Raw genomic sequence first — 15,814 nt, 5'->3', positions numbered from 1 at the left:
CCCTGATTCAAACAAACTATAAAACATACAGATCCACAGACACACACAAATACACATTTATGAAACAGTTGGGAAATTTTAACAAAGACAGGGTATTTGACGATATTAAGGAATTCTATTTTTAGGGTAACAATGGTATTGTGGTACTGAAATATTTATGAATGAAAATCTGGATATGAAGTATGAGAGTTGCTTTGAAACAGTATGCACAGAGGAGAAAGTAGGGGTATCAATGAAAGAAACATGATTGTCCATTGGCCATGAGTTGAAAATTGTTGAAGCTAGGTGGTGGGGGTTCATTGTACAGCACGTTTGTAAGTGCTTGAACTTTTCCATAACAATATTCTAAAAATTGTTCCACTTATTAGGTCACAAAGGAATTTAAAAAAAACATGTAATTGATCAATAAAACTATAAGCGATGGTTCTGGGAAACAGACAAATTTCTGGGCATGCTAGTCATACAAAAAAGAGAGAAGGCACAAATAAAGTAGATCAGTAATACAAAGAGGGACATGATTCAGATTCAGAGGAAACTTGAAAGTTAAAAACAAAAATTTGTACATTTCTATAAATAAACTGTGACCACCCCACCCCCACCCCAGAGGATATTTGGCAATATTTGGAGACAGTTTTAGCTATCACAACTAGGGGGTACTATTGACATCCAGTTGGTAGAGGCCAGAGATACTGCTAAACATCCTACAATGCACAGCCCTCCCAGAGCAAAAAATCATCCAGCCCAAAATGTCAATAGTGTTAAGGTTAAGAGACCCTGACCTAAATTTATATTTTATGTAGCACACTAATTTAACTTGTATGGTCAGTTTATTCAAACACCACAATTACATGGAACCTTGAATAGGGAGTGAGATCTGGTTGGTTTGTACAGGTTAGTGTGATGCCCCAACACATTCCAGAGTAATTTGGGCAGAGTATAAAAAAGTATTTGCAAAGCCCACTTGAGGGACTGGGGAAAAATGTGGAAATATTAACCTTCCCACCTGGGGAACTCCTGATATTCTTGCAAGCACTGGGGACCACCAATTTAATAGGCCAAGCTCTTGACCTTGGGGCATGCCCTTATAAAACTTATCCTGCAAAGGAGAGGCTAAGCCTACTTATAATTATGCCTAAGAGTCACCCCCAGAGAACCTTTTCTGCTGCTCAGATGTGGCCTGTCTCTCTAAGCCAACACTGCAGGTAAACTCACTGCCCTCCTCTCTACGTGGGACATGACTCCCTGGGGTGTAAATCTCCCTGGCAATGTGGAACATGACTCCCGGGGATGAGCCTGGACCTGGCATCATGGGATTGAGAAAGCCTTCTTAGACCAAAAGGGGAAGATAAAGGAAACAAAATAAAGTTTCAGTGGCTGAGAGATTTCAAATAGAGTTGAGAGGTCATTCTGGAGGTTATTCTTATGCATTATATGGATATCCCTTTTTAGTTTTTAGTATTAGAATAGCTAGAAGGAAATACCTGAAACTGTTGAACTGTAATCCAGTAGCCTTGATTCTTGAAGATGATTGTATAACTATATAGGTTTTATGATATGACTGTGTAATTGTGAAAACCTTCCAACTGACACTTCCTTTATCCAGTGTATGGACAGATGAGTAAGAAAATAAAAGACAATAAATAAATAAATAAAAGAGGAGGATAAAGTGTATGGGATGTTTTAGGTGTTCTTTTTTATTTTTATTATTACATTTTTTTTTGGAGTAATGAAAATGTTCAAAAATTGATTGTGGTGATGAATGCACAACTATATGATGATACTGTGAACCACTGATTGTACACTTTGGATGATTATCTGGTATGACAGTATATCTCAATAAAATTGCATTACAAAAGAAGACCCTGACCTAGTTAAAGCTGGCAAGCTTCTAGGAAACTACCAATTATCAAAATTGACCCAAGAAGAAACTGACATTCTGAATAGTGCAATAACCAGAGAAGAAATTGAAACAGTTTTCAAAAATCTACCTGCTCCCAAAAAGCAGCAGGTGAGTTCTACCAGGTGAGTTCTACCAAGACTTCAGGGAACACATTCTCATTTATGAAGAGTTTTTGTGAATAGAATAAAATTGGAAACTACAAAACTAATTTTACAAGCAGGCATAACCTTGATACCCAAACCAAACAAGGACACCATTAAAAATAGAAGTATATAGGCCAATATAATGTAAAAGATGCACAAATACTAAACAAAAATTAGTAAATTGAATGTAATATATATTCAAATAATAGTGCATCATGACCAAACATGGTTTATAATAAGAATAAAAATATGGTTCACCATAAGGAAACCTATCAATGTAATTCACACATTAACTATGTAAAGGAGAAAAACCATACGATTTTTTTTAATGCATGCAAAAAAAGCACCCAATAAAATTCAACTTTTATTCATAATAATATTAATAACAAAGTCTGAGGATAAGTGATAAATGGTATCTTCCAGAAACCTACCATACACATATTTAATGGTGAAACATTAAACAAATCCCATTAAAGTCTGGACCAAGAAAGGATGACCACTATAAGAGTTAAAAAATGTAAAAGGCAAAGATAAAACTGTTAGTATTTAGGAAGAACAAGAGTTATCAACCTACAAACCATTAGATCTAACAAAAGAATTTAACATAGAGATTGGATATGATATAAACATACAGAAATAGTTTTCCTGTACACAATAATAATTAAAATAGGAAACAGATCCTATTCATAATAGCAACAAAAACTATAAAATCCAAGGAATAACCTAACCAAAAAAAGGCAACACTTTCATGGGGAAAAAACTACAAAATTTACTGAAAGAAATAAAAAGGATTGAACACATAAATATAAATTGAAGACAGAAAGCTAAATATTGTTAAGATGTCAATTCTCCCTAAATGAATCTATAAATTCAACACAATCCAAATAAAAATCAGGCATTTCCTTAGAAGCTGACCAGATAATTCTAAAATTCATATGGAAGATTAAAGCTCAATAACAGCCAAGGTGACCTTGAAGTATAAGACTACTGTAATATTGGTGAAGGAATAGACAGAGCAATGGAACAGAGTAGAGATCCAGAAACAGAATCATGGGTATCATAGAGGTAGCATTTCAAATCAGTGGGAAAAGAACAATTCAGTAAATAGTGTTAGTATAATTGGTTAACCATTTAGGAAAATGTTAATTTCTATCTATGCCCATTTATAAAAATACATTTTAGAGGAATTAAAGTTATGCATAAAAGCAAAACAATAAAAGTATTAGAAAAAAGTGATAACATATTATCTTGGGGCAGGAAGGCCTTCTAAAATAAGACATAAAGGAAAAGACTCATAAGTTTGACTTCATTAAAAATAAAATATGTATGAAAAAAGCACCATAAATAATGTTACTAGACAAACCAATGACAGGAAAACATGTGCAACATCATTAAAAGAAAAAAATAAGTTAAAATCCAGAATAGATTAATATTGTAAATTCCTATATATCAATAAGAAAATGACAACCTAACAGAGAAATGGTTAAGGATATGAACAGGTATTAATAAAAAGAGGTATTAATAAAAATGATAAACATCAGAACACCCTCAATGACACGAGTAACCAGGGAAATGAAAATTAAGATATTTTCACGCACCAGGTTGGCCAAAATTAAAGTTTAATACTTATCAAGTATTGGTAACGTTTGGGGGAAATAGGGCCTGGCATACACTGCTGGTTGGTGGAGATAGTTTAAATGGCTTTTTGCCTATTTCAAAATTTTAAATACCCATTTCCAAAACACTTATGTGCATTCACAAAAAGACATATATGCATGTTCACTGAATCACAGTTCTCAAGAGTTCTTAACCCGGAAACAAACTAAATACTCATTAATAGATTAATGGCTAAATAAACCATAGTATGCAGTAACATGAATAGCTCTCCATAGCATAAATTTGGGTGAATGAAGAAGTGTACAACAGTATGTACAGTATAACATGAGTCAGCCTCCTGAATCTGACCAACTCAGGGGACACAGAGGAGATCAAGTTTCTGAGACTCCAAGACTGACACCCTGAACCAAGGTTGACTAAGGTAATGCCATCCAGCCAGGCCTCTTGATAATCTGCCAGCTATTTTTCTTGGTGACAGTCCACCTCTGGCATACCTAATGTATTCAAACTTCTAAACAATGTGGAGAGGGGGACAGGAGGGTGCAAGGGGGACTATGCAGAAGGATTAAAAAGACTAGAAAAAATAAACTAAAATATGAACAGGTGGTTGTGTGTATGATGGAATTATGGGTGATTTTAATATTTTCTTTGCTTTACTTTTCTATATTTTCCAAGTTTTCTCTAAAGAGCATGTTACTTTAATATTTTTAGAAAACATTTTTAAACGATGGTGAGGTGAAGAAAAGTTAAAAGTAACAGCTCGAGGGGGGCTGGGGTAAAGAAAAGGCTTTTGAGACTACATGCTGAGATGAAGGTGACAAGGAGGTAGGGACAGGCAGGCTGGGATGGTTGAGTGGTCTTTCCTCCAAAATGAAGTAGTTTTCCCCGGAAAGACCTATTCTTCCCCAGTGCATCTGGAGCGGCTCGATGACATTTTTATTCGCCAGGCATGGCATCTGCATGGCTACCGACTGCAGTGGAAACTATTTGCTTGAGAATTCTAACTGCATCACAATTCAAACACTAGCTGTTGAACCTAAAGGTCTCATCTGAGTTCCTGAGCATTCCCCTCCTTCTTCATCATCATTAGCAGGCATTTGTTGGTCGCCTCCTAGGTGTCTGGCTCTAGGCTAAGCTGGACCGGAGGTGAGGGAGTGGGAGGGGAGGGAGCTTACTTGGAGAGACGGAATTTAGAGAAACGAAAAAATAAACGAAAATGAAAATCACTAGGCCTGGATGAGGTGGCTAGGGAAGGCTCAGAATCACAGATTCTTGCAGTTGGAAAACTTGTAAGGTCAATCGATCTAATTCTCTTACCCGGTGATTCAGAGAGCAGGTGGTCCTTGAAAAACATGTAGGGTCTGCATAAGCAAAGAGCAAGAGGTGGGGAGCAGGGGGAGTAAGTCCAGAGAGCCAAAGGCACCTGGACCCGGATGTCCGCCGGACGGGTTACAGCCCGTGATCAACGTTACCTGCAGTCTTCTTTTCCAGCCTCCCTTTCCTCCCTTTCCTCCCTTTATTTTCAACCGACTCTGCCTCAGCCTCCTGACCTACGTGCGCCTGAGGAAGCCTTCCAAAGCAGTTATATAATCACCTCCCTCTCCGCTCCTGCCAAGCCTGCCTTCAGGGACTGCTCCCCCCACCCAACTTCCCCGTCTGGGGCACTTTCTTCTTCAAAGCGCACTACTGCCGCCTCTTCCCAAGCCCGCAGGTCGCCAATTTCTAAGGAATAGAGTACCCTAGGGAGTTTCTTCTTTGGCTCGGATCGGAGTGAGGAATTCAATTCTTCAGACCTTGAATGCAAACGCGTCTCTTTCCTTTCAGTTTTGAAATGACCGTAGGTTCCTAAAACTAGTCATGCAGAAGAAACACGAAAAAACATAGTCTCCCCCACATCATATGGACACAGAAAGTGTGGAAAACGGAAATAGTCGTTCGAGGTGCTTCGAAAATAAACCTCCATTAGCACACTGCGTACAGGACGTGTTCTCGGCGGCGGGGAGGGCGCGACCTGGCGCCACCAGAGCCCGGCACCAGCGCGCAGCTGCCAGGACCCGCGGCTCCCGCCCCGCCTTCCGCCTGCGTCTCCAGCAAGGTGGAGGCGGGGCCGCGGCGGGTGAACCGCTGAGGGCAGGCGCGCCTCTCTGCGCAGCGGAGGTCTCCGGGAGTTGAACGCAGGCGTGCGAGCCGCTGGCCAAGGCCGGGGCGACGTAAGGGTGTCAGAAAAGGGCGATAGGGATTCTGCCGCGGGGCCTAGACCGCGGGAAGTCCGGGCCCACGTTAGCTTGTGGTGGGCCCAGGAGGCCGCCAGAGCGAGGAGGCTTAAGCGGGACCGGTCAGTACCGGGCCGAGCGGTGGGGAGAGCCCCACTGGGGCCTGACACTCGGGCTTCCCTCAGCGAGGGTGGAGCTACGTTGGAACCTTGTTCCTTAGGGACTGAGGGCCCCTACGGCATCTGGGCCGTTTCTCCAAGGGGACTGGAAACGGGCCGCAATGAGGAGTCGGAGTAACTCGGGGGTGCGGTTGGACGGCTATGCTCGGCTGGTGCATCAGACCATCCTGTACCATCAGGTAAGTGTAGGGATGTCGCCTGTAATTACCGAGTTTGGTGGAGTGTGGTGGCCTGGTTGGGGAGCCTGGATGAACTCCCGAGTGTGGGACTGTGGCGGGTTCTCCCGCCGGCTAGCCGGTGAGGCCGTAAAGGACCCTGTAGAAAAAAAAGTAAGATGCTGGGGCAGGGACAAAACCAGATCCAGACAAGGTTATCCAAGAGTCGCTGAGCAAGGCTGCTGAGCGTTCCTCCTACGTCCCCCAAGCCACAGTTGGATTCCAGGGGCAGAGTTGGAAGGTGTGTTGAGGGTTGTTTTTTGACACTCCCCATCCTCCCCCCCCCCCAAGTTTGGACGTCATCTCTTCTACCCCCAAAGAAATGAAGTGGGGGAACATTTAGCCATTTTAAGACTACACTATTATGAAAGTCCGAGACATCTTGTATGTATTGTTAATTATATTTTTACTATTCCTTTAACTGCTGAGTTTCGGTTGGTAGTTCAGTCTTTATAACTGGAAAGTTATAAAACTGCCTTACTGCCTTTCTTTTAATAACACCCACATTTCAGACTCCTAAGGCTTCAGCCAGCTCGTTTCTCTTACTCATGATAGCATTTGCCCGCCCTTGGTCAGAAGGAGAGGCAGTAAATCTCAGGTGTGGGGAAGTAGAAGAAAAATCAATGTCCTTAAGTAACCCATTCCATAGATACTGTTTCCTAATATTAACACCCTAAGGTCACCTGCCTCTCCTCTTTTTCTTGGCCTTGCAGAATCCAGTGACTGGCTTGCTTCCAGCCAGTTATGATCAGAAAGATGCCTGGGTCCGGGATAATGTGTACAGCATCTTGGCTGTGTGGGGGCTGGGCCTGGCCTACCGGAAGAATGCAGATCGGGATGAGGATAAGGCAAAGGCCTTTGAGCTGGAGCAGGTACCTAGAATACAAATACAAAGAGATCTAGAGTTCTGTGGGGATGGGTGGGAGGGGAGAAGGGAGCATCGAGAATTAAAGGAAACTTAGTCCTCAGGAGCTAAGAGAACTGTGTTTTGCTCCCCCCCCCTTCACCTTCCTGAAATTACATTCCAAAAACCTTTATTGTACTGATTTTTTTTTTTTGGCAGTGGAAACTTGAAACGAGCTGATTCAAGGGGAGAGGGCACAGTCTGTTCAGAGTAGAAAATTCTATCCTGGGGTCTTTCCTAAAATTTATAATCCTCTTTGTAAGTAAATGTATTTTGTAGTTGACAGCATATTTCTTATCATTGGGAAGAATGTTTACAAGCAGGTAGCTGCCATTTTACTTCAGTTTTGAGAATGACTGGTGATATTTATAAGAGATTAACTGACACAAATCAGCAGACTTTCCCAACTAGACACAACTAAAGGCTGTTTATGCCTGGATTTTTATAGCCATGGCTACTATTTCAGAGCTGTTGCTTCCCCCCCCCCCCACCACCACCACTGGGAAAAATAAGGTCAGAGTCAGCAGATGCCTTTAAGCCAACATTTCAGGCACCTCCCCTCAGTAAACAAGCATCCTTTATAGAACTCTTTAGACACACAGGGTGCTGCAGCTTCTTGAACAACCAAGAAAAGAGTATTCTGGGCTACGTGGGACTTTTAATATTGAAGTGCTCTGCTGTCAGTTGTAACATGTTTGTGAATTCTTTTCCATTAGTGGAACAGTCTCTACAACAGTCATTTTCTCACGTGGTCCCCCCTCAGATTAGGCATTCTGGGTTCCAGTCTTCATCCATAAATTAGGGTATTGAGATTTGCTTGTTTTTAAGGGCTCCGACATATTGTGGGATTACAGTCTTTGGCAATAGAGAAGTTTCACTGTGTTGTCCTCTGCAGCAGCAGGCTTCTATTATTCCTTCAAGCCATTATTGAAGAATACATAGGTCCACCAAAAAAAAAAAAAAGTTGGAGATTTTGCTCTAGCCCAGGAAGTATAAATCAATATTTTTATGATTTTTTAAATTGTAGAAATGGTACATACCATTGTAAAACTTTGGAAAATATGGAGGAGTGTTTAAAAATTACCCGTAATCTTGCCTCTCCCCACAAATCCTACATCCTGCTATTAATGTTTTGTTATTTTTGATCTCAGATTTTTGTTTGTTGGTTAGTTTGTTTTGCTAGAAATCAGTGCCAATGGAACTGGAATTCCATACCCAGTACAATTTGACCAAATATTTTTCAATAATATTATAAGAAATCTGTTGTCTCCTTGTTGACCAATCTTCGGCAAAGTTGGCATTTTTCCATATGTGGCCGAGGTAGAAAAAATTTTATCAGAAGAGGGGAGAAGTCTGGAAACAATAAATTGCCCGTTCTAAAATTTTAATGTTCCATTAAGTAATTTTTCACATAGCATAAAATTATTTCATACCACTTAAATAAAAATTTTGAAATGTCTCAAAAACAAAATGGCAATAGGAAGCACCTTTGAAAAAGAAATGTTTCTGTGGAAATTCTAAAATCTCTATAAACTTTCATTGTGGATTAAAACAGATTTTATTATTAGGATTCATTCATTTTTCTCTCAAGCCTTACTCAGAGTTAATCTCAATTAGGGATAGGCAGACCATCTTTGTAAAGGGCCAGATAAATATTTTGGGCTTTGTGGGCAATGGTGGTCTCTCCAGCAAATGCTCAGCTCTACATTTGTTACACAAAAGAAGCCAAAGACAATACATAAATGAATGGATGTGACCAGGTTCCAATAAAACTTTATTTGCAAAAACAGGCTGTGGGCAGATCCCCTAATCTACACGTGTGGTTTCCTACTCTGGCTGCACATTGGAATCCCTTGGGAGGCTTTTAATACCCTTACTGGACCCCACCCTAGACCAATTGAAATAAGCCTATCTTGAAGTAGAGCTGGGGCATCAATATTTTTTTAAAACTCCCAAGTGATTCTGATGTGCAGCAGAGTTAATAACCACTGATCTATGGCCGATAAATGAATATAGACCAAATCTACAGAGTAATTCTTATTTCCTACCTACATAGGAACATGTCAACCTTCCATTACTGCATGGATTTTCCCCAAAACATTGATTGTTAATCATTTCTACCCTCCCTTCCAATTCTCAATTTGGTTTCTCTTCTGTAAGAAGTAGTACTAGAGAACTGAAGAGAACTCTGAATGAAAAGAGGAGAAGGTTTAGGTGACTGTCATATCCTAGATTGAGAATACATATATACGCATACATGTTTTTACAAATGTCCTTGTCTTTTCTTTTAGTCACATAGTCAAAGAATAAATAGGCACACAAATATAGATATCTCTTTGGCTGCCTCCAGTTCTACTTCTTCAGTTTTACTTTCTTTGTGTAGTCTCTCATCTTTTATTATGACTTTAATTCTTACCTTTATAAGAATGACCTCTAAATCTTTTATCTTTAATTCCAATCTCACTTTCATTTCAAACCTCTGCCCCCACCCCCTCACCAACTGAACAGGTGCTGATCAGTTGCACCCGCATGCCCTCTACCTCCTCAAACTCAATAATGTCTAAAACTCTACCTTCCCAACTAAAAACAAACAAAATAAACTACCAGACAACAGCAAGTCACCAAACATCCCTTTTTCTCTTATTGGTATTCCTCATTCTACCAATCTCCCAGGCAATATTAATTGGAACATTTCCTGTAGAGTGTTCCACAGAACACTAGGTCAGTTAAGTTTGGGACTATGTTAAACAGTAGATGTCTTTACTCCTTAATTTCTCAGAGCTTTTGATGTACTAATATGCATTTTGAATCTAAGATGAGGGTGAATTTGACAGCCTTTCCAGAATTTCTTAGACTCATGTTCTATAAAACAGTGTTTGAAAATTGCTACCCTTAGTGATTTTTCACTTGTCCCTCTTGCCATTTTGATACATTCAGAAGGTACCAAGTTCTGTTGATTTTTATAATTTCTCTTGAATCCATCCCCTCTTTTCTATTCCCCTCTGTATCAAGCTTAGAACACGTATCACTGCACACTGTTGTTACAACTACACTTAAATTATGTCATTTTGTGTTAAATTGTGTCATTATGTGTCTCTCATTTCCCTACAAGTAAAGTCCAAATGTTTTGGTTTGATAGCCAAGGCTCTCTAGGGTTCGTTCCTAGCCTGCTTTTTCAATGTGGTCACAGCCAGGTTGGTGTCTTCATTATTCTTCTAACAGTCCCTTAATAAAAATACCTATGAGGCGGGGCAAGATGGCAGACTGGTGAGCTGTATGTTTTAGTTACTCCTCCAGGAAAGTAGGTAGAAAGCCAGGAACTGCGTGGACTGGACACCACAGAGCAATCTGTCTTTGGGCATACTTCATACAACACTCATGAAAACGTGGAACTGCTGAGATCAGCGAAATCTGTAAGTTTTTGCGGCCAGGGGACCCGCGCCCCTCCCTGCCAGGCTCAGTCCCGTGGGAGGAGGGGCTGTCAGCTCCAGGAAGGAGAAGAGAGAACTGCAGTGGCTGCTCTTATCGGAAACTCATTCTACTGATCCAGACTCCAACCATAGATAGACTGAGACCAGACACCAGAGAATCTGAGAGCAGCCAGCCCAGCAGAGAGGAGACAGGCATAGAAAAAAAAAAACAACACAAAAAACTCCAAAATAAAAGCAGAGGATTTTTGGAGTTCTGGTGAACACGGAAAGGGGAAGGGCGGAGCTCAGGCCCTGAGGCGCATATGCAAATGCCGAAGAAAAGCCGATCTCTCTGCCCTGTGGACCTTTCCCTAATGGCCCTGGTTGCTTTGTCTCTTAGCATTTCAATAACCCATTAGATCTCTGAGGAGGGCCCTTTTTTTTTTTTTTTTTTTCTTTTTAATCCTTTTTTCTTTTTCTAAAACAATTACTCTAAGAAGCCCAATACAGAAAGCTTCAAAGACTTTCAATTTGGGCACGTCAAGTCAAGAGCAGAACTAAGAGAGCTCTGAGACAAAAGGCAATAATTCAGTGGCTGAGAAAATTCACTAAACACCACAACTTCCCAAGAAAAGGGGGGTGTCCGCTCACAGCCATCATCCTGGTGGACAGGAAACACTCCTGCCCATCGCCAGCCCCATAGCCCAGAACTGCCCCAGACGACCCAGTGTGACGGAAGTGCTTCAAATAACAGGCACACACCACAAAACTGGGCGTGGACATTAGCCTTCCCTGCAACCTCAGCTGATTGTCCCAGAGTTGGGAAGGTGGAGCAGTGTGAATTAACAAAGCCCCATTCAGCCATCATTTGAGCAGACTGGGAGCCTCCCTACACAGCCCAGCAGCCCAGAACTGCCCTGGGGGGACGGCACTCACCTGTGACATAGCACAGTCATCCCTCAACAGAGGACCCGGGGTGCACAGCCTGGAAGAGGGGCCCCACTTGCAAGTCTCAGGAGCCATACGCCAATACCAAGGACTTGTGGGTCAGTGGCAGAGACAAACTGTGGCAGGACTGAACTGAAGGATTAGACTATTGCAGCAGCTTTAAAACTCTAGGATCACCAGGGAGATTTGATTGTTAGGGCCACCCCCCCTCCCCGACTGCCCAGAAACACGCCCCACATACAGGGCAGGCAACACCAACTACACACGCAAGCTTGGTACACCAATTGGGCCCCACAAGACTCACTCCCCCACTCACCAAAAAGGCTAAGCAGGGGAGAACTGGCTTGTGGAGAACAGGTGGCTCGTGGACGCCACCTGCTGGTTAGTTAGAGAAAGTGTACTCCACGAAGCTGTAGATCTGATAAATTAGAGATAAGGACTTCAATAGGTCTACAAACCCTAAAAGAACCCTATCAAGTTCAGCAAATGCCACGAGGCCAAAAACAACAGAAAATTGTAAAGCATATGAAAAAACCAGACGATATGGATAACCCAAGCCCAAGCACCCAAATCAAAAAACCAGAAGAGACACAGCACCTAGAGCAGCTACTCAAAGAACTAAAGATGAACAAAGAGACCATAGTACGGGATATAAAGGAAATCAAGAAGACTCTAGAAGAGCATAAAGAAGACATTGCAAGACTAAATAAAAAAATGGATGATCTTATGGAAATTAAAGAAACTGTTGACCAAATTAAAAAGATTCTGGAAACTCATAGTACAAGACTAGAGGAAGTTGAACAACGAATCAGTGACCTGGAAGATGACAGAATGGAAAATGAAAGCATAAAAGAAAGAATGGGGAAAAAAATTGAAAAAATCGAAATGGACCTCAGGGATATGATAGATAATATGAAACGTCCAAATATAAGACTCATTGGTGTCCCAGAAGGGGAAGAAAAGGGTAAAGGTCTAGGAAGAGTATTCAAAGAAATTGTTGGGGAAAACTTCCCAAATCTTCTAAACAACATAAATACACAAATCATAAATGCTCAGCGAACTCCAAATAGAATAAATCCAAATAAACCCACTCCGAGACATATACTGATCACACTGTCAAACACAGAAGAGAAGGAGCAAGTTCTGAAAGCAGCAAGAGAAAAGCAATTCACCACATACAAAGGAAACAGCATAAGACTAAGTAGTGACTACTCAGCAGCCACCATGGAGGCGAGAAAGCAGTGGCACGATATATTTAAAATTCTGAGTGAGAAAAATTTCCAGCCAAGAATACTTTATCCAGCAAAGCTCTCCTTCAAATTTGAGGGAGAGCTTAAATTTTTCACAGACAAACAAATGCTGAGAGAATTTGCTAACAAGAGACCTGCCCTACTGGAGATACTAAAGGGAGCCCTACAGACAGAGAAACAAAGACAGGACAGAGAGACTTGGAGAAAGGTTCAGTACTAAAGAGGTTCGGTATGGGTACAATAAAGGATATTAATAGAGAGAGGGGAAAAATATGGCAAACATAAACCAAAGGATAAGATGGCCGATTCAAGAAATCCCTTCACGGTTATAACGTTGAATGTAAATGGATTAAACTCCCCAATTAAAAGATATAGATTCGCAGAATGGATCAAAAAAAAATGAACCATCAATATGTTGCATACAAGAGACTCATCTTAGACACAGGGACACAAAGAAACTGAAAGTGAAAGGATGGAAAAAAATATTTCATGCAAGCTACAGCCAAAAGAAAGCAGGTGTAGCAATATTAATCTCAGATAAAATAGACTTCAAATGCAGGGATGTTTTGAGAGACAAAGAAGGCCACTACATACTAATAAAAGGGGCAATTCAGCAAGAAGAAATAACAATCGTAAATGTCTATGCACCCAATCAAGGTGCCACAAAATACATGAGAGAAACACTGGCAAAACTAAAGGAAGCAATTGATGTTTCCACAATAATTGTGGGAGACTTCAACACATCACTCTCTCCTATAGATAGATCAACCAGACAGAAGACCAATAAGGAAATTGAAAACCTAAACAATCTGATAAATGAATTAGATTTAACAGACATATACAGAACATTACATCCCAAATCACCAGGATACACATACTTTTCTAGTGCTCACGGAACTTTCTCCAGAATAGATCATATGCTGGGACATAAAACAAGCCTCAATAAATTTAAAAAGATCGAAATTATTCAAAGCACATTCTCTGACCACAATGGAATACAATTAGAAGTCAATAACCATCAGAGACTTAGAAAATTCACAAATACCTGGAGGTTAAACAACACACTCCTAAACAATCAGTGGGTTAAAGAAGAAATAGCAAGAGAAATTGCTAAATATATAGAGACGAATGAAAATGAGAACACAACATACCAAAACCTATGGGATGCAGCAAAAGCAGTGCTAAGGGGGAAATTTATAGCACTAAACGCATATACTAAAAAGGAAGAAAGAGCCAAAATCAAAGAACTAATGGATCAACTGAAGAAGCTAGAAAATGAACAGCAAACCAATCTTAAACCAAGTAGAAGAAAAGAAATAACAAGGATTAAAGCAGAAATAAATGGCATAGAGAACAAAAAAACAATAGAGAGGATAAATATCACCAAAAGTTGGTTCTTTGAGAAGATCAACAAGATTGACAAGCCCCTAGCTAGACTGACAAAATCAAAAAGAGAGAAGACCCATATAAACAAAATAATGAATGAAAAAGGTGACATAACTGCAGATCCTGAAGAAATTAAAAAAATTATAAGAGGATATTATGAACAACTGTATGGCAACAAACTGGACAATGTAGAAGAAATGGACAATTTCCTGGAAACATATGAACAACCTAGACTGACCAGAGAAGAAATAGAAGACCTCAACCAACCCATCACAAGCAAAGAGATCCAATCAGTCATCAAAAATCTTCCCACAAATAAATGCCCAGGGCCAGATGGCTTCACAGGGGAATTCTACCAAACTTTCCAGAAAGAACTGACACCAATCTTACTCAAACTCTTTCAAAACATTGAAGAAAAGGGAACACTACCTAACTCATTTTATGAAGCTAACATCAATCTAATACCAAAACCAGGCAAAGATGCTACAAAAAAGGAAAACTACCGGCCAATCTCCCTAATGAATATAGATGCAAAAATCCTCAACAAAATACTTGCAAATCGAATCCAAAGACACATTAAAAAAATCATACACCATGACCAAGTGGGGTTCATTCCAGGCATGCAAGGATGGTTCAACATAAGAAAAACAATCAATGTATTACAACACATTAAGAACTCGAAAGGGAAAAATCAATTGATCATCTCAATAGATGCTGAAAAAGCATTTGACAAAATCCAACATCCCTTTTTGATAAAAACACTTCAAAAGGTAGGAATTGAAGGAAACTTCCTCAACATGATAAAGAGCATATATGAAAAACCCACAGCCAGCATAGTACTCAATGGTGAGAGACTGAAAGCCTTCCCTCTAAGATCAGGAACAAGACAAGGATGCCCGCTGTCACCACTGTTATTCAACATTGTGCTGGAAGTGCTAGCCAGGGCAATCCGGCAAGACAAAGAAATAAAAGGCATCCAAATTGGAAAAGAAGAAGTAAAACTGTCATTGTTTGCAGACGATATGATCTTATATCTAGAAAACCCTGAGAAATCGACGATACAGCTACTAGAGCTAATAAATTTAGCAAAGCAGCGGGATACAAGATTAATGCACATAAGTCAGTAATGTTTCTATATGCTAGAAATGAACAAACTGAAGAGACACTCAAGAAAAAGATACCATTTTCAATAGCAACTAAAAAATCAAGTACCTAGGAATAAACTTAACCAAAGATGTAAAAGACCTATACAAAGAAAACTACATAACTCTACTAAAAGAAATAGAAGGGGACCTTAAAAGATGGAAAAATATTCCATGTTCATGGATAGGAAGGCTAAATGTCATTAAGATGTCAATTCTACCCAAACTCATCTACAGATTCAATGCAATCCCAATCAAAATTCCAACAACCTACTTTGCAGACTTGGAAAAGCTAGTTATCAAATTTATTTGGAAAGGGAAGATGCCTCGAATTGCTAAAGACACTCTAAAAAAGAAAAACGAAGTGGGAGGACTTACACTCCCTGACTTTGAAGCTTATTATAAAGCCACAGTTGCCAAAACAGCATGGTACTGGCACAAAGATAGACATATAGATCTATGGAATCGAATTGAGAATTCAGAGATAGACCCTCAGATCTATGGCCG

At 40.3% G+C, this 15,814-nt stretch overlaps 1 protein-coding gene across 1 annotated transcript in view; it reads left to right on the top strand.

Annotated features, from left to right (window-relative positions):
* The first annotated feature begins 5,759 nt into the window (after positions 1-5,759).
* PHKA1 (phosphorylase kinase regulatory subunit alpha 1) overlaps positions 5,760-15,814 on the top strand; it is a 277,140-nt gene continuing 267,085 nt past the window's right edge. The window contains 2 exon segments of the mRNA XM_037821427.1: positions 5,760-6,231; positions 6,981-7,139. Coding sequence (XP_037677355.1) covers positions 6,154-6,231; positions 6,981-7,139 — 237 coding nt within the window. The 5' untranslated portion in view covers positions 5,760-6,153.

Source organism: Choloepus didactylus, chromosome X (genome assembly GCF_015220235.1).
Source record: "Choloepus didactylus isolate mChoDid1 chromosome X, mChoDid1.pri, whole genome shotgun sequence".
In the NCBI taxonomy this organism is placed as follows: domain Eukaryota; kingdom Metazoa; phylum Chordata; class Mammalia; order Pilosa; family Megalonychidae; genus Choloepus; species Choloepus didactylus.
The sequence above is the reverse complement of the archived record's forward strand: the minus strand, read 5'-3'. Positions and strand labels throughout refer to the sequence as shown.